The sequence below is a fragment of the Carya illinoinensis genome, chromosome 12 (genome assembly GCF_018687715.1).
Source record: "Carya illinoinensis cultivar Pawnee chromosome 12, C.illinoinensisPawnee_v1, whole genome shotgun sequence".
NCBI classification, from domain to species: domain Eukaryota; kingdom Viridiplantae; phylum Streptophyta; class Magnoliopsida; order Fagales; family Juglandaceae; genus Carya; species Carya illinoinensis.
This window is the reverse complement of record NC_056763.1, coordinates 23,193,363-23,214,050: the sequence shown is the minus strand read 5'-3', so window position 1 is coordinate 23,214,050 and position 20,688 is coordinate 23,193,363. Positions and strand designations below refer to the sequence as shown.

The following is a 20,688-nucleotide window of genomic DNA, read 5'->3' as shown; positions in this document are numbered from 1 at the left end:
ATATATATATATATATCGATTGTGAAATCATGTTGTCATTAATTATTAATTATTATTATTTATATTTTTTGGAGAGAAATTTTATTTTCAAGTATTATTTTTTATGCACTCAATATCATATGGATTGATGTAAAAAGCTTCTACATCAATTATGCTAAAAAATTATTAATATTTTAATTTTTTAAAATTATAATGAGTCTCAGTATAAGTGATATATTAACACGTAAGTTTAACTTATGCTTATGTAAAGCTAAACTCATTAAAAAATATATAAAAAGCTTACAAAAAATACACAATTATACAATCAATCTTAAAGAGAAATACATAGAACAATAAAAGTTGCCAATACCCAAAAATAAAAGTGGGTAATAATTTTGGATCGATCCAAATAAAATGCACTAGAAATTGGTACTGATGCTTTGAATTTCATGTGTCCCAAAGACACATATAGATCACATGATGTGCCTGAGTTCAATTCCTACCAATTTCATTATTGCTGACAACCAAAGCAAAGAGAATTAATAGGGGGGAAAATAATTGGGTCCCTTAAGAGTAAAGAGTACAAAGAAGTATACGAAATTTATATAAAAAAAATACTAACTTTTAATAATAAATTTTATTATTTTTAAAAATAATTATATTCAATGATATACGTAAAATTACTATAAAAAAAAAGAAAAAAAGAAAAAAAGAAAAATAGGAGTTAGTGAAACAGTGATGGATTCAGGACAGGAGAAGAGTACGTCCTCCTTTCATTTACTTTCCTTCAGTTCTATTCATTTTTAGCCCAATTATAGTGCATGTGGGCCCAAAGGCTGTTTTGTCAAATGTCAATTTCGGGTTTTTTGGGTACTGCAATGTGTACAGTGTACGTCTCGACAGTCGACGGTGGAAAAAAATAAAAAAGGGAAAATACATATTGCATAGTACCATTAAGTGCTAAAGCCACGTACGCTACCTTGGTCTTTTTTTTTACGTCTACTTATTAGCTACCTTTCCAATTGATTCTTAGGTGGTTATCCAAAAACATTTGGTTCCGCCAAAGCTGGTTCTAGCGGCAAAATATACAACCCCTTTAATTTGTAATAAAAATTTTTATTTTATAAGTCAAATCTTATAATTTAAGAGATTTTGATAGACAAGTTAAGAATAAAATAACTCATTTGTAATTACTTTTAAACGATGATTCTTATTATTTTTTAATTTTCTTTATATTCGATGGAATGAGAAAAATCCACCCATATTTTATGGGGGAGAGAGAGTTGTGTTTAGTCATTATGCAAGAAATATAAGGGACAGAAGCCCTCAACAATAGCTCCATTATAACCAATAGGACACCTAGAGGAAAAAAGTATAAAAAGTAATGGATTACAGGTCTGGACCCATATTATGTGGCATAGTCAAGAAGAGGATCCTGATGAAAACATGATTTGTTGTAATATCTTAGATTGACAAATGGGTATGGTGCATGACATGTAATCAAATGAGATTTGTGTAAAAATGGTGTAGAAAACCTACCTATAACAATGTTTGAAACCTGCACAAGATAATATAATACAAACCTTCAACAAAATCATCAAGATTGGAAAAAAGATTTCAATGAGGGAAAAGTCATCATCTCCATCTTTAATTTATTACCCTTTTCTTGGTTTCTTTTTTTTTTTTAATCTTTTTTAACTGAGGTAGGTGGGCAATCCTTGGCTAGCTAGCTAGAGAGAGAGAGAGAGAGAGAGAGAGAGAGAGAGAGAGAGAGAGAGGCAAGCAAAGGAAAGGAGATTTGAAATGGGAAGATGTGCCAAATAAGTGAGAGAGGTAGCATGAATTAATGATAGCATCAGATAGAAGGTCAAGAGGGAAAAGGGTAGACAACGTGGAGGCAAAGGAAAGAAAAATACAGGCACCAATACCATAAACTTTTAAAGAGATGTGGGGTTGGGGGTGGTGTGGACTGTTGAGGTTGTACACTAAATAGGAAGGAGACTTTCCCTTTGTCAGCTTCTTTTTCTTAATAATGTTGGTTGAGGTTGTGGGAAAGTCATCAGCAGCAGTATAGATATGTACGCATTAATAGTTGAGAAGTGACCCAACCCAACCCAACCCACCCATGCCTTCTCAACATCATCGATCTCATCTACCTGTGGCTATCTTCCAATCTTCAAGATCTAATATATAGGCCAAGCAGAACAAAAGCAAAAGATCAAAAGCAAAGCATAACATCTGATCTCTAGTCTCGATATCTAAAAGTTAATATGCCCACTTACCTAGCTCTTATTATTCAAACTATCAATGAATCTGTCTTATATTTTAAGTTTCTCTCCTCGAATAAAATAAAAGTTAAAGCTTCGACTTGTTTAAATCAGTATTTATTTATTTATTTATTTTTCTAAGTTTCTTTATGTTGAAAATTTTAAACATTACTTTCTAATTTCATTGGAAAATGTTTTTTTTTTTTTTCCCTTTTGATGGATTAGTTTCTGGTGGGTGATCATGCATAGAGTAGCGTTGTCATGTATTCCATATTTTATCATTTACTTATTATTATTTTTTTATTACTATTCATGACTACCATTTAATATTTTTTTTATTACTATTCATAGATCATCTGGGATCACTTTATTGTCCAGACGTAGAGATTTAAATTATATAAATGTCAGACTTTCTAAGTACTTACCTATTCCTTAGAGGCTTATTAGATTATTCAAATTTGGATGATCATCCTTGAAAATGACATATTTATATATCAAATGAACAACTTTCTCTCATGATGCAACTCTGTTTTGAACTTGTTTACAAATCAATGCCCTACTTGGCATGGCATGGCATGGCTTCTATTTGTTATGATTCAAGGTGGGTATGTATGATATTTAAAAAATCTCATCATTTCCCTGACCAAAAAAAAAAAAAAAGTGTTTCTTTTTCTTTTCATAAAATGACGAGAACCAAACATATCACTCTTACCAGCTTGTACGTACGAAAATGACTTCCATAATCTGAAAAAAGCTCTTCTGATCAAGCCAGAAGTTCTCATGGAAAAAAGCCTGCTCCCACCGAGCAGTACCCTAAACAACAAGAGAAAAATGAATGAGTTTGCAGCTTATTCCATCGAACAGTACCGGCCATCAAGATACCCACAGACATGCTGATATAAATATATATACATAAAATATTTTTTTGATTCAACATGCAAACATTTTCTATTTGGAGTCTCCACATGCATGCAACTTCGTAAAAGATGGATTAAAATGAAGAAGAAGAAGATTTATAGATGGATTAATTAAAAGATGCATTAATGCCAAGATGTTCATGAAGGTACCAGAATTGAGTGGCTAGCACTGTTTGGTTCCGAGCTTTTTTGGATTCTTCCTTAGAAAATCAGAGAAACAATAAACTAGAAAAGCTGTGAGAATCATTAGAAATAGAGAGAGCCCATCCTTCTTGGTTCTTTGATATTGCATGTGTACGCGGTATCATCATGTGTATCTGACGGGTCAAGTACTTAAATTAATGTCTCGTTTTCCTAGAGAAAGGGAATTAATATTAGAAAATCTAATAGTTATTTATAATGAAAAAGACTATTTAAGATAAAAATTGATTATTTCAATAATAAAAATAGTCATTTTTATAGTAAACTAGTAGTTGGGCAACGTCCAAGGGACGTTTGTCCAGTGTATAGAAATATTATTTTTATTAAGGAAAAAATTTTGAATAATAATGTAATATTTTTAGAAAAAAAAATATATAAATTCTAACATCAAATAGTAAGATAGACTTAAATCAGTTTTAAAGCATTTAGAATTTATAAAAAAAAAAAAAAAAAAAAAAAAGAATCTTGAAACAAACATGTGTAGCACAGGAGATAAACTGTTAACAGTAAAGACACGTTTTCTTAATTTAATAAAGCAATTATTTTTAAAAAGTAACATAATTTTTATAAAGAAATAAAATACTAAGGTTTTTATAAGATATTATTATTTGATTTTAATGTTTCATAATGAATTTAAATTGATAAATAAATAATATTTTATTAGGATAATTGTATTCGTAAATGTAGTTGGTAAATATATTTAAACTTAATTATTTTACATTTCTCTTTGTTTATATAAGGAATGAATAAAAATTTTAAATCACATAAATAAATTGATATATAAATTATAATTTATATAAAAGATCATATATATATAATAGAATATAGAATATATATTTATATAATTTATATAGATATATATATAATAGAATATATATATATATATAGATATCTAATATACCTCATAAATAAATGATCATCAATGCATAGGTTACAGGATCATGCATGCTGCATGAATTTTAATAATTATGAATTTATTCATAAGTGATTGGGGAGAGAGATTAAAAAATTAAGAACTTTTAAAAAGAGAGAGCCACTTTAATTTATTCATGTAACTAACGGCGTTAATTTTAACGGTAAAACAACAAAAACCGTTAAACCAATAAAATTCCGTTAGATAGCCACTTTATATATATAAAGATAACGGACAACAAAAAAAATTAATTGAGAGAGATGAGAGGGTCTGAAATTTATAAGCTCTATATATCTAGAGAATATAATACGTGATAAAGAAAAGCTCACGCACGTATTATTGTATCTATTTCTATCTTAATTTATGCACTAAAATTCTTATAAAAATCAGAAAATATCATCAAGAAAGTGGAAGAGTCCTTTTGTTTTTAGTATTGTTTACATTTTCACAAGTCTCTTTCTGATGGATCTTGGCAAATCATCAATATTGTTGTTAGTACGTACTGTTATATGTTATCATCGAGATTGTCGATCATGTACAACAGCATTAATTCCAGCTTCTTCCCTCCCGAAGAGGAAACCGGCCGGGGATCCTTTCCTCCATGCCCCACTTTTCCATGCATATATATATGGTGGTACTGCACAGTCCGGCAACGGCATGCCGGCGCCACGTCTTTGTAAAATTTGAAGTTAATGCTTATCGCACGGATATAGAGTTTATTATTTTTATTTGTACTGCTCAAAAACTGCATATAAATATAGAAAATTTAGTCTCACTTGAATTCAGAAAGTATTTCATTTCATATTATAATTATAATTTTTTTAAATTTTAAAATAATAATAATATTAAAAAAATATTTTAATAATATTTTATTTAATTTTTATCTTTTATTTAAAATGATTTTATCTCTCATCTATGATGCAATACAAGAAAATGGTTATACATTAAGGATCTTATAAGATTTTTAGGCATGAGATTATCATGCATGGCCGTGCGAAGATATGTATATATATATATATATATATATATATATATATGTGGGGGAACCATTGAGAAGAGTCATACAGAAAGGTGTCCATACGGCGAAGGATGTTTCTAACGAACGTTTCTTTTTTATATTCATCCCCTTCACGCGTTTTAAAACATCCCAACAGCATTTACCTTTAAACTAAGAGTGATGCTAGGTTATTGCCCACCAATTATGACAGTAAGCGTGCGCCTAGCATAAATTTTATTATTTTATTTTTATTTAATATTTTAAATATTTTAAAAAAATTAAAAAAATATATCAATATATATACTAAAAGTTACTTTCTTAAGTATTAAATAAAAAAAATTTAAATACATGAGCAGTCAAAATAAGGGGACAAATTGAGGCGACATACAACATTTTCCTTAAACTAAATAGCTTTTTTAAAAAAAAATATTTTTATAGCCAATGAGTCATGACAATGAAAAATAAAAAAGAAAGGAAGGTCGGGGTTTGGAGTCCAATATGAAGAGAGAAATGATTTAGTTACAAAGAAATTTTATAAAAATAAATTTACAAATTAATATGATTTAATGTGATATGTCAATCATAAAAATTTTTTTACTATAAAGTAAATCTAACGTATCACATTAATTTATGTTAGAGTACGAGTTTATTTTATGAAATCTTTTTTGTGGCAGTAGCATTTCTCATATATATAAAAATACATGCAGCACATTATTGACAAGTGCTTCATGAGCAAGTTTCTCTCGGAAGAAGTGTTATGTTTTATCCATAGAAGTTGTAATGAAAATTAATAAAAACTTGGTTTTAACTTAAAACAAGATTGGCAGGAAATTAAATGGATTTTACTTTTCTTTTGGATTTTTCAATTGTTCCCATTAATTAACTTGATTATATATTTGAAAAAGTAAAGGTCTGAAAAAGACAAGACGGCCTAGATCTGTGCCATCCCCCAAGGAAGAAGAAGTGGTAAAGAGTTAAATAAAAAGAGGCCAGCTGGGGGAAGTAGCTAAATTATATATATTCCATTGGCACCTTTGAAAGAGAAGATGATGAGATGCTTCTCTTGTTTGCATCCAAAGTCAATCTATGTATATATACATGACAAAACCAATTAAAATTACGGTTGAATGAATGCTTGATTCCTACCCATGATCAATGCCCAGAACTTTAATCTGGTCCCCATGATGGACAAACTTTGAAAGAGAGAGATAGCATATTATAAATTAAAGAGGTGTTGAGAATTAGATCGCATATTTTTGCTTATAAGTGTGGAAACGTTCATTAAAGGCAGGCTAATTCAAAGTCATGGGTCGACGTACGTGCCTCTCAATCCTCAGTATGCTTGCAATAGTGGTTAGAATTAATGAAAAGTTTGCTTAGAGAGAGAGAGAGAGAATCATAGATAATTGGTTGGCTTTGCATCGTGGTCGTCGTGGGTACGTACGTAGCTCATGATCATGATTCCATGCAACTTATATTAGCCCGGCCGATTGAATCGCGCTTTCAAAATTTATACGTCTTGTTCAAATAATGTTCTTCATTATTTTTCATATATATTATTCTCATGATATATACATGATCATATATATGCATGGTTTGTTCATCAAGAAGGAAGTGGAAACATCTCATATTTTTTTTTGAAGTGGAAACATCTCATATATATATATATATATAGAGGAAAATACTTTAACCACAAATGGATTATATAAAAATTAACCTACAAACTGATATGATTTAATGTGGGACGCCATATTGTAAAGTTACTATTATTATAAAATGGATCTAACAGATTTTATGAAACCACATCAGTTTGTAGATTTATTTTATATAATTTTTTTTGTGTATGGGGTGGTTCTCATATATATATATATATATATATATATTATAGAACCTTAAATATGTGCTAAATACAGTCGTGGAGTTCAATCTTTTTGAAAAAAAATGAGAGTTTACTATTAAAAAATTAATTTTTTTTATCATATGTGTCTCATATTTACTCATTTTTTTCAAAAGAATTGTGCAGCACAGGCGCTTGTACGTTTTACGATTACAAATATCATTTATCTATCTTTAAGTCATCTCTCATTTTACATACTGAACACCAAACTATCAAGAATTGTCAAATAACACTCTCCATTCAAATATAAGACATAAAAAATAAGTAATGCGACACAATATTTAAGATTGTGTTATATGTCACATACTTTAATTCGACCATAATGTCAAACCTTAATTAAGCGTGCTATTTGACAATGAATGGTACATAATTGGTTGTTACACATGATTGTATTCGGCCAAGATTATAATTTAGAATACAAAGTTTAAAATAACCAACTGTATAAAGGTGAAAAATATATTTATTCAGAGTACTTTCTATGATGATAAGTGAAAACCCTTATTTTTAAATTAGTGTTTAAAGCACGTGGTTTAGAAAAGTGTTTACATAAAATTTAAATATTACAATTTAATTAATGTGAACGATATGCTCTATAGTGTTCACATTGACTTGAGAATATAATAACTTATAACAATAACTTTAACCTGAACTTTAAGTTTTTTATGGCTTAAAAATAATAATTCTAATCACCTCTAAGTATTCATTATTGCACGAATTGCGACTAAGCATGCAACTTCAACGTCATGGCATATATTTAATTTTTAACAGCATTTTTAAATTTAAATTATTTTATAATTAAATTTTGTCTTATCAAATAGCATATTATTCAAAAATAATTATGCAATGCATAGCTTATATCTATGCTGCAAATTAAAATAGTAATGTTACCTATAATCGTGAAGTGCATAAATATTATGCAGTCGTTATAAAAAAAATAAGATTTATTATTAAAAAAATTACTATAGTCGTGGAAGGGACAAATATCGTGTAGTAATTTTAGAAAAAAGTGAAATTTATAATTAAAAAATTAATTTTTTATACAAATCTTATATTTATTTATTTTTAAAAAAATAATTATATGACATTAACATCATCACAACTGTCACTATTATTTTTCAAATTAAAAAATATGGGTAAAAAGTCATCAGAATCCTCGCCGCAAGGACCACAAAGTAATAGTGCAATCCACAATGGAAGAGCAGTTTCCAAAGAGAGTTGTAAAAGTCAGAATTCCTCAGAGTTGGTCCCAAGGACATACAGCTCTTAAATTGGGAGAGTTGTGTCAGATTAGGCAGCAACAAAAAACATAGACTGCCTTGTATTCGTAGTTTACAGGCATTTGGACATTTCTGACCCTTAATTAATATATATATATATATATAATATTTATTTATAGAAAAATAATATTCGAAGTTATCGCAAAATTTTATAAAAAATAGATAAATATGAAATTAATATTAAAAAAGAATATGTAAATATTACATGCTCTGAATATAAGATTACACATATAAATAATAACGAGTAAGGTCTTGATGTGATGGGTACAGTACATTTTTACTATTTTGATACTCTGCTGAGATCCGTCTGATTGAGGGACCCCTGATTTTCTGTATTTATGACTTTTGTTTTTTAACCCCCCAAAAAAAATAAAATTGCTCCAGATTGATGACGCTATCAATACATCAAACTTTCAGCGTTTTCTTTCTCTGGTGACAATGCAGCAGAATGTGATATGTTTTTGGAGGTTTGTGGTTAAATTACAAATGGATTAAATCTGTAGAGTCAGGTGGGTCTTAACTTTCTTTTGTGGCCCACTTCGCGTTGACATAAAATTTCCCTTAATTTTAATTTTTGAATTCAGAAATTTATAAAATTTCGAGTTATTTGAAAAATAAATTATATTATATACAATTATTTTTACATATTTTTTATATATTTTATTAATATAATTAGTCAAAATAATGATTTTATATTAAAAATAAATAATGCAACTAATTATATTAGTAAAATGTATAAAAAAATATATAAAAATAACTGCATATAAAATTTTTATTAAAAAATTAAATTTATTTTTTAATATTCTTAATTATGTTTAGTCTCTTCTCTTAATATCTAGGCATCTTCATAAGTTTCCCTTAATAATATGTTTAATATATTAATAAAAAAATACTTACAAATGGATTTTTTCTAACTAAAAAGATAAAGTGGTGAGATTTAATAAAAATAAATTTTTATTTTTATATAATTGTGATTATAATATTTCTTTTTATTTATCGATTTTTTTTAATTTTTAGGTGCAATGAGCTATTATTATTTTGCAACAAGTAGAAAGAAAGTTCTCCCACCTTCTAATGTTGCTTCAACTTTATCCTGTCGACTGTCGAGGCTTTAACTCTTATTTTTGGTCAGAATCTGTGCTTCTTGTGACTGACATGCATTATGGCACCACCCACGGCCACACCCACCCTCCTATTCCTCTCATTGACACTCCTCAAAAATATATAAATAAATAAACCTCAACCGCCACACATGCATATATCATTATTCTTATTAATTCAAAAATAAAAAATATATATTTATTTTAATTAGTGTCGAATATTATATATCTCTGCACAATTTCGAGGTGGATCCGTGATGAGTTGTTATTGATTTGGTGTCGTTTACTTGGTTGAGTCATTCATAGCTATTTATTGATTGTTTTTTTCCCCCACCAAGAATATTCGTTTTTTGGATCTTTCTTACGGATTCATGAAATACCAAAAATTCATGAAATTCATTTGGCTACAAATTCAGGGGTCTCTGACTTGCAGTAGCATGACCATGTGCAAGTGTAAATCATGTCAAAGAGATCCACTATTACATCAAAGAAGTGGGTGCATGGAATACAAGTGTAAATGATTTTTCAGATTGAAAATAATTTGTAGGGTATAAAATCGAGATTTACTTTAAAAAATTTAATTTTTTTAATAAAAACATTGAGATATGCATATTCTAAATTGTCAAAAAGAGGTACCATAAATTTACAAGTAATGCCGATAAAGTTATAAATTATACAAACATCGTGTACCTCTTTGTAAAAGCTGAGAGTTTATACTTAAAAAATTTAATTTTTTCATGTATTGGGTCTATATTTATTCAATTTTTTTAAAAAGAATATATGACACTTATGTATTTTATGACTGTAAATATCATTTATCTAAATTTACTTACTAGTAGATTACCTTATCATAAATTTAACTGTATGCATGTCCTTGGTTAAATCATAAATTTACAGTTTTCGTTAAAAATGCCATTCATAAATGTTGTAGATTACTTTATTCTACCAATTCCATATATCGATAGGTATTATATCTATGAAATGATATAAAAATAAGAATAAGTAACCCTTCTTAATAATTTCTTAAATATATATATATGTATATAGTAATACTACTATGTCCTCTAATTTATATCATTTATTTTGTCCTATTGACGTGACAATAGTATATATAAAGAATGAAATCAAAACTTTAGATTCTTTCTACCTTTTTATGCTTGTATTTTTAATTATTTTTAATAAACTAGTAAGGTGATATCACACTGTGGTGCCACGTCCAGAAACAAAGTGAATGATATAAATTAGGGTTCATAATGACATTTCTTATATATTAATTAGCTTTGTGGCTTTGTCTTTTGAAAGGAAAAGCCGAAAGATCAGAACTAGTAGAAAAGTTCTAAATTGTTGAGCGGTACTAAACCTGAATATGTTTCAAAGTATCAACTTTTTCCGGAGATCATCCCATATATGCATGCCACTACTATTACTTTGGATGAAATCGGTCCGGTTTGGTCGGTTTAAAGGGAGGTTTTGGGATTTAACTGTACTCTTTCGATCTAGGATTTTTCAACCCTAGACCGGACCAAACACCGATAAAAACAGACCAAACAATAATTATCAGTCTGATTGGTCCAACGTAGTTATTTTATTTATTTTATTTAATCTTTTTTTACAAATAAATTAATAAAAAAATTATTTAAATTACTAAAATTAAAATTATGTGAATTATTAATGTGAATGAATAGAGTATGTATGAATGTATATTATGTATCTACATATATTATCATATGATTTATAATACATTATTAATTGATAGCATATATTATTTAAAATTTTATATGGTCAATTATAATAAATTAGATGAAAACTACATAATTAACTTGTACAACTATTATATAAAATAATATATTAAATATATATGCTAATTTAGTTGGTTTCAATCTGATCTAGTTGAAAAATCACATACCCTGAGACCGGACCGAACCTCTTCGGTGTACCGAAAGAAACCACACAATTCTTCGTTCCTAACTACTACTTTCAATTTGGTAATAGGATTATATAGTTTATGTCGACCACAGATACTAATCTAATGGACCAAATCAATTTGCAGAAAGTTTGGAAAAAAGAAAGGCAGATGGAGATAATATCGCCATTAATTAGGTATTTTCAAGTCATGATCACGATGAGTTAATCCCATGATCTTCAACTATTGTTGCGGCGGATTGGGTGCATGGCTGTTGGCAGCCTCTAATTAAGGGTTGTCAAGATTCAACAGGATGGATGTGCCTTGTCAAATATTGAGTGTTTTTGTGTGTTTACACTTGACATCATTCACTAATCTCTCCCCTCACATTTCACCTCCTATTCTATATATATATATATATATATATATATATTATCTTAAATTATATGGTCTTCAACCACATCAACTGATCGCAATTTTAAGTGATTTTTCATTCAATAATAAATTATTTTTGAAATCACTGAAAATATGTCGCATCGGTATGCAACATGATCTTATAATTTGAGTGTAAAAAAATAAGTTATATAAGAATTTTTTATTTTTTTGATATTGAATATTGCTAGTACACATGCATCATGCGAGGTTGTGATTAGGATGGTTAGGAGTGATTTTGGTTTGGAATAAAGGAAAGAAAGCTAGTTAGCATTGGTAGTAGTGGGTGAACCGTGTGGTGGAGGAGCTGAATTAATGAGGATAGTGCAACGCTAATGAAAACAAAAGTCCAATAAACTTAACCCTAAAGAAAGAGATACTACGAAGGAAATTAAAAGGAAAGTGAAGGTTAAGGGGAAAAACTTGGGCAATAAAAAAAAAGTAGGTTTGGGAGTCATGTGTGGGTCATGGAAATGGGTGGGGGGGAAGAATGGTTGGATTAGGTTCAAAGAAATTTCCCGAGGAAAAGTTGGTGTGAAAAACTTTATACATAAAATTAAAAAAATAAAAACAAAACCATGATTATGGACTAATTAATTGGTCACATATGCATTTGTTGAGAATTTGAATCAATCTCCTAAAATATCGAAGAAATTAATGAAAAAATATTATATTTTTAAACTCGTTTATTGACATGATCATGAGTTAACATAAAAAAAAGTATTAATATTTTAATTTTTTTTTATAATTTTAAAGGGTCTTACTGATTTTATAAATATCAAATTCCAAAACAAACTACAAGTATTTAATCTCTCTCTATGAAGAATGAGGTTGAGTCTCTATTTAGGTAGAGAGTATTATCTCTTGGATATTTGTCTGTATAAAGTATCAATAATAATGAAAACTAAACTAGTCACAAAAAAAAATAGTATATACTAATAAAGCTTTAAATACATTATTTTGATTTATGACCTCCAGTTTAATATAGGAACATTCTAGAATATATCCGATCATGAATGTAAATTTTTCTGATGAATGAATGGATGACAATTTTTAAAATATATATATATATATATATATATATATATATATTTACTCTATGCATAAAGTTTTTTAAAAGATAGAGCGAATTTCGGAGTTCTCCTTTTCCGACCACAGTAGCCCCACTCGAGAGAGAAAATTGAAGGAGGATTGAGGATTGATCCTATAAACCCATTAATCATAGAAATTATAGAATAATCGTATATGAAAGCCTACTCGATTTTTATCTCACGTGCAAATTAAATCTAACATTATAATATTAAAAATTTTATATACAATCATTTTTGTGCGCGTATTCTACTAATTATGTAATTGACTGTATCATTTTTTTTAATATAAAACAATTATTTTGACTAATTATATTAGTGAAATGCACAAATAATACGTAAAAGTGATTATATATATCAAAATTTATTTAAAAAAAAAATCTATTATATGTATACACGTGCTAGTAGAACATATAAGCATGAGGCCAACCAATTCAATCTGGATTTGTAAAACACTGATTGATCATCTCGTACTAATTCCACCATACTAATGGTCAGCATGTTGGGTTTTTTTTTTTTTTTTTTTTCCTGTTTTTATAAACGAAAAAATCTAGAATAATGTGGAATAATAAGGGTTTGATGCATTCATGCATCTGCAGTCTGCAGACCATCCATGCATGCATGTAAAAGGAAAACTATTAGACAATTTGATTCTCTCTATTTTATTAACTATTTATCAAATTAATTAAGCATAAAAATCATGTTCTGAATAAAACAAAAAACCCACGAGCCAATCAAACCAGAGAGAGAGAGACTAAAATGGATGGGAAATGCTGTCTTAATTTAGAGGATGAAGAAAACAATATGTTATTAGTAGTGTCTATTTATCATGTGTTGGGAAGGAGAGTCGTCTGCCGTGTAGGTTATCTTACTCAGAGAGAGAGAGAGAGAGATGAACAAAATGTGTGATAAGCACTCTTTTTCACAATACTACTGCTTTTTCGATCTCTTCTCTTTCTTTCTTTTTATTATTATTATTATTATTATTATTATTTTTTTTTTTTTTTTATGGGTAGAGAGCCTCTTCTTGGTTTTGGGGAGGATCACACCATTCATCAATACACAACTCTTAACTTTTCCACTTGAGACTCATCCATTTTTGCATATAAATTTTGTGATATCAAGATGCTATTTTTAAAAGAAATGAAAATTTCAACCCCCACATAAAATTTTATTGTAAAAAATCCTCTTCAACATCTTCTAAAGTGGAGGATGAAGCCCCGACGCCTCCCGTTCTCTCGCTTTTGTCGCATACTCTCAAAATTTTAGGTGCATGGAATTCTCACAATTTTTCGACCTATTTTCGAATATTCTCATATAGAAAGTTTTATGCTTTGTTATACTCTTAAATAAATAACCCCTCCCAAAATAAATAAATAAATAAATAAAGTTGAAGTCCATCCACGAAATGGGTTGCACCATTATTTGAAAAATGGGACTTTTTGTAATAGTAAATCTCCAATTTAATGGTTTTCCTTTTGATCTATGAGCACAATGTCATAATAATAATGGACGTTGGACCACAAAGTGATTGCTTTTATGAATCCGGAAAACATTTTCTTGGTACGTAGTAATTCTACAACTTTGCATTGCTAGGGGTACTCGTGCGTCATCTAGCATTTATTTTTTGGTAGAAGTCTTTGAAATTGCCATTTTTTCCGTTTTAATTAAATTAATAGCCACTTCATCATTACTTTCAGGCGGTATTAGTACTCTTGAAAAACCTTTGAATTTTTGGATGATATTCCTCTAATAAGGCCAAATCATATATATATATATATATATATATATATATATATAAAATAAGAAAATTGATATAGATATAAAGAGATTACATAAAAATAAATTTACAGACTGACGTGACTTCACGTGATGCGCTAGATCTATTTTATATTAAAAGGAAGTACTTTATAATTTGACGTACGTACTAATCAAATCACGCCAATTTGTAAATTTACTTTTATATAATCTGTTTGTGACTAAAGTCTTCATCTATAAATAATGCAACAAAAAGGATGGTTCCTCCTACTTGGGTTTTCTTGATTGATCAAATGCCAAAAAAATGGCATCTACAAAGGTGATCGACTAAACATAAATTCTTTAGCTACAAGAGATTCATAAAAGTAAATTCGCAAGTTAATATTGATTAATATTTATAGTACGTTAAATTGTAAAATTATTTTTATTACAAAGTATATCTAACATATTAGGATTGTACACCGATGGGTTTGGTGTCGATTTCAGTGCCAAACCGAGACACCACCGAGGTCTGCCATGAGCCAACACCACCGATTGAAACCGTGAGTTTGGAGAGAGAAAATCAATCATATCGGTCTAGATGTGCATCGGTGCTATCTTTGATTTACAGTCAGCATCTTCTGTGAAGGAAGAGGAACTGAGGAAGAAGGCATCCGTGTCGTGCCACCATCTGCTAAGAAAGAATAAAAAAGTTGCATGGAGTAACTAAGAAAGAAGACGACGTGGGAGAAAAAAAGAGGGGCGAGGGGTTATTAATTCATTTTGAAACGACATCGTTCTATTATATTTTTTTTTAACTTCTAGACCCTAAAATGACGTTGTTTCACTTAAATGAGTGAAATGACGTCGTTTCTATACTTTATAGAAACATATATAGAAATATATATATATATATATATATATAAACCGATTGGTCGGTTCAACGGTTTTTCACACAAAAGAACAAACCAAACTGGTCGATGTCAGTTCCTATGTATTTCACTCAACTACCGACCGATTCTTTATTGATGTCGGCCGGTTCCAGCGTCTGACAGTCGGTGAAAGTCGATTTAGCGGTTTTCTATACACCCTTATAACGTATCATATGAATCTATATCAGTTTGTAAATTTACCTTTATGAAATTTTTTTGTGGTTGTAGTACTTATCTTGATTAAATAGTTTAGAAGGTTATAAACCGTCTTGAGTTACCCTGTAAGAACTCACTCTAGAAAAGGGCAAGTATATGTAGTATTTCTAGAGATTCCGTTAGACAGATCCACAATCTTTGCCGTAGATAAAAGTGTATGATGACTCTAATTTTGGATACAAGTAATAAGATAGTCAGATACGTAAAATTCAGCAAATCCAACATTTGCCACAACTTCAACGTTAGAAAAAAATGAAATGGATGCAAAAGGTAAATCACTAACTCCTCATGAAGTTCAGGAGACCCATAAATTAATACGGCTAAGATGAGATGAAAACATACACATTGCCATGTATTGATGTCCAAGAAAAGATCATTACCTTACATGTTACAACCATCATCTCTATATCCTTATCCTTAATATAGCCAGAGTAGCTATAATTAGACCCATTATAAATGTGGGCATGTAAATTCCTATATTTTTATTTTCTTTTCAACAAAATTCTCGTTTCAATTATTACAAAAATAGCGATAGAAAATTCCTAAAAAATATTATTTCTTTCGTCTCCCGTGACGAAAGGTTAAAAGAAATGTTGTTTATATTTTGACAAAATCAAAGATGAAATATTGATTAAAAAAAAAAAAACATAACTTCATAGAAAGGAAAAAAGAGAGAACTCAGCCAACAACCACGCAATTAGGTTGGAGTTATAGGGTGATCTATTCTTTTGTTTTCTAAGATAAGGAATATAAATTAATAAAAGGAAATATATATATATATATATATATATATTTAGCTATTGGTTTGAATCTTCAAAACCAAGTAAAAGTCAAAATCTTGTTCTCCACTTGATTTAACAAATACGAGAACAATATGGAGATAGGGAAAGATGATTTTGCGCATAACCTGGCGATATACATCTTCTTCTTTTTAATTTTTTTTTTCAAATAAAGCATGATTTTTTTAGTAAAAAATTAAAAATAAAAATTATACAATAATATTCCATCCCAACTCTATATATGTGTGTGTATGTGTGTGGGGTTTTAAATATCTCTTCTCATTTTCGAACGGCATATACGTTGATAGAGAAAATACACACTGAATAAATATAAAAAAGAGAAATAATAATTACAGTTATGAATATATAATTACTGCATAATTAATTTAAAAAAAGTGAATAAAAATATAATCTATATAAAAAATTAACATTTTAATAAATAATTTACTCTTTTTAAAGTAATTATACAATACTTACATATTTTTACGTAGCATTACTCTTGTAGATGTAGAGTATATTTTTTTTATGAAGGTTTGGGATGACCTCTGAACATACTGAGCATCTAATTATCTTCTCTTTATTTTTTTCCTATATGGAATTAATTAATTATATGAGCCTATGAGGAATACGAAAGAGAGAGAGGAGGCCGCCGGGGGGTTGTGTCGGTGGGGCCATGGGCAAACCTGGCCTGGCAAGAGACTGCATATTCGCGTAGGACACATAAAAAGGAACAGACCAAGACGCTCGCTCGCTCGCTCAGCAACATCCACCACAAAACTACTCACCCCCGGCCCGTATTCTCTCTCTCTCTCTCTCTCTCTCTCTCTCTCTCTCTCTCTCTATTTATTATTATGCATTGAACTTTTACAAACCACAGCCGGCTGGTTTTTTTTGGTTAGAAAAAATATAAAAGATTAGAATTAGTATTTGTGGGATTTTCTAAAATAAATAAATAAATAATAATAATAATCTAGAAGCAAATAATATTGGTATTGGTGATAACGAACACGAGTACTCGTCCTCAAGAAAAGCCAACCCCACGCGAAGGAGGAGAAGAAGAAGCAAAGGTAAAGAAAGCAAAGAAAAAGAGCCGAATAAGGTGTCTCTCTCTTGGACTGATTCGTTTCAATCGCATCTATCTCTTCATCTACCCTATTCTCCGTCTCTCTTTACTCTCTCTCTCTCTCTCCCCCTCTGTGTGTGTGTGTGTGTGTCATATATATAGATTTAGAGGAACATGGAACATATACACATTACTCCTACAAAATCATATACAGCAAAACAAGGCAAACATTAGAGAAAGAAAAGTAGGTGAAAACAAAGCGCAACACAGAGAGAGAGAGAGAGAGAGAGAGAGATGAGAAGAAGTGTAAGGATGGTGGTATTGATGTTGGTTGTGGCCTCTCAACAGACATAATTTCCATCTTATATTCATTTTGATTCCCCCGCTCTCTCTCTCTCTCTCTCGGTGTATCTTTCCCAAGTTTTTTCTTTTTCTTCCAAATTCTCTCATTGAAGAGTCCGCCTTGGCTTTAGGGGAAGCATCTTCCTTCTCTATCATGCTTGTTATGTGCTAGTGTTTATTGCTTGGCCCTTCACATTGCTCCGTACTCCCCCCCACCTCTTAATATCCTCTCCTCTTATATCCCTTGGCTTCCTCTTATTCATACATATCCCATCCCTTCCTATCCCATTTGGCTCTTCACCTTATCTAGCATTCAATATCGTTCATTCTCTATTCATCTATAATGGCCGTCCAGGCTCAATACCCTTCTAATGTTCTCCTCCTAAACAGGTTTGCCTCTCTCTCTCTCTCTCTCTCTCTCTCTCTCTCTCTCTCTCTCTTCTAATCCTCTGTTTCCATTGCCTTATTGTAGAAACGGAAAAGAGGGACATGATTATTCATTACAGACACAACCAGGAGGGCTTCTTGATCAATCCCACATGTTACTCATCAACAATGGAGGTAAGACGTTTTTTAAGTAAAAGATATCGCCTGCTCAATTGAGCTTCGCTCCTATGCTATTGAACAAAATCCAATTTCCCAATTAATTTGTTTAGCATGTACCTCATGAAATGTGCCATCTTTGTGCTTGAATCACAGTGGGGGCTAATAATAATCCGCGCAAGAGAGCAAGAGAAGTTGCACAAAGTACTGGGGTCTCCTCATCACCTCATATCAATCCAATGTTCTCTTTGCAATCTCAACCTTCTCAGCTTATAGACGTCTCTCAGCTCCACAACAACAACATCCAACAGCCAAATGTCGTCTCCACCGGACTCCGTTTATCCTTCGGAGAACAAAGACAGCAACAACACCAGCGACAACAATTACAGCAACAGCAACAAAACGTTTGCCACTCATCATCTCCTTTCTCATCTCTAATAGCAGAAGACGTTGCAGCCCAAATCAAACAACAGATAGACGAAATCGAGCAATTCCTTCAAGCCCAGGTATTCATTTCTCTCTTCGCTTAAATGGGTTTTCTAATATTTATTTGATTTGCTTTCATCTTTTGTGATTTTTATCGGAATTCTAAAAGTTACTTTTTTCCCTTTTTATCGACGGGCTCACAGGGAGAGCAATTGCGACGCACATTAGCAGAGAAGAGGCAGAGGCACTATCGTGCGCTGCTGGCCGCAGCGGAGGGCTCGGTGGCCCGGAGGCTGCGGGAGAAGGAGACGGAGGTGGAAAAGGCCACACGCAGGAACGCCGAGCTGGAGGCACGCGCAGCGCAACTTAGCGTGGAGGCGCAGGTTTGGCAGGCCAAGGCCCACGCCCAGGAGGTCACGGCCGCGACTCTCCAGGCGCAGCTCCAGAAGGCCATAGTAAGCGGCGGCGGAGGAGGAGCATCACCAGCAGGGGATAGCAGGAAGATGGAGGACACGCTGGGGTGCGCCGTGGGTGGCGTAGAGGGCAATTACGTCGAGGACGCCGGGTCTGCGTACATCGACCCGGACCGTGTCGTAGTATCGGGACCGAGATGTAAAGCGTGTCGGAAACGTGTCGCCTCGGTAGTTCTGTTGCCGTGCCGGCATATGTGCATCTGTACAGAGTGTGACCAAGTGGCTCAAGCCTGCCCTCTTTGTCTCACCATGAGAAGTTCCAGCATTGAAGTTTACCTTTCTTAATGGGCCCAAGCCCAATTGTCAATAGCCATGGCCCGGTAAGAGGCCCAACCAGATGAATGCCAGTTTTTTTATCATATCAAAACAAAGAAGAAAAGCAAATAATATTGAGTATAATAAGAATTACATTATGTTCTATTTTTTTTTTTTTGTTATTTTCCATCTCTTGGAGTGGAAATACCTAATGTACATGTGCCACGTGGGTAGTGGTATTGTTTTTTGCTCTTTTTATTTGAAGTTTAATTCATATTAGAAATTCTTTTATTTTATAATTACTCTGTTCTCATATATATATATATTTTTTATCATCCATATGCCGTATTATTGAGAACAATGTCAAATTTCCATAGATATATTCTTAGGATTGAGAGAATAATGTTAGATACAGTGTTAGAATTTTATGTGAATTCTATATTTATCTATATTTTTTCAAAGGTAATATTAAGAATTTGTACATCCTAAAACTGCAAATAAACACATAGGCATGCATGTTAGTGGGTGTTATCATGTATACATAAACTATAATGCTACACTCCAATCAGTACTTGATATACTGATTTCTTGGGTTTGCCCTTTTTTTTTTAAATGCCCACAAAAAATATATATATTTATTTTAAAAAAAAATGGAAATAAACATGTTTAGATGTGAAAGTATTGAATGCAATACTGTTTTCTTGGGTTTACACATTGAATGCACATATAATGATCCACTATAGTGAATGATGCAATGTAAGGCATAGGCATAGGCAATTTCATTTTTAAAAATTTTTAAAATTATAAAAATATCTTTTTTAAAATGATGCATTTTCTTATTTAATAAAAGACCTCCACATGCAGTGCCCACTGCAAATAGAATTTCTTTATAGTGAAAATGTAGCGTAAATTCTTAAGTGTAGTTGCCTATTGTCTCATCACTTTAAACTC

General features: G+C 30.8%; 1 protein-coding gene across 1 annotated transcript; it reads left to right on the top strand.

The window, feature by feature from the left end:
* The first annotated feature begins 17,686 nt into the window (after positions 1-17,686).
* On the top strand, positions 17,687-20,036 carry LOC122290186 (E3 ubiquitin-protein ligase BOI-like). Its single transcript, XM_043097759.1, has 4 exons — positions 17,687-18,430; positions 18,513-18,601; positions 18,740-19,089; positions 19,213-20,036. The coding sequence occupies exons 1-4, from the start codon at positions 18,384-18,386 to the stop codon at positions 19,765-19,767; spliced, it is 1,041 nt and encodes a 346-aa protein (XP_042953693.1). The 5' UTR covers positions 17,687-18,383; the 3' UTR covers positions 19,768-20,036.
* Positions 20,037-20,688: the final 652 nt, after the last annotated feature.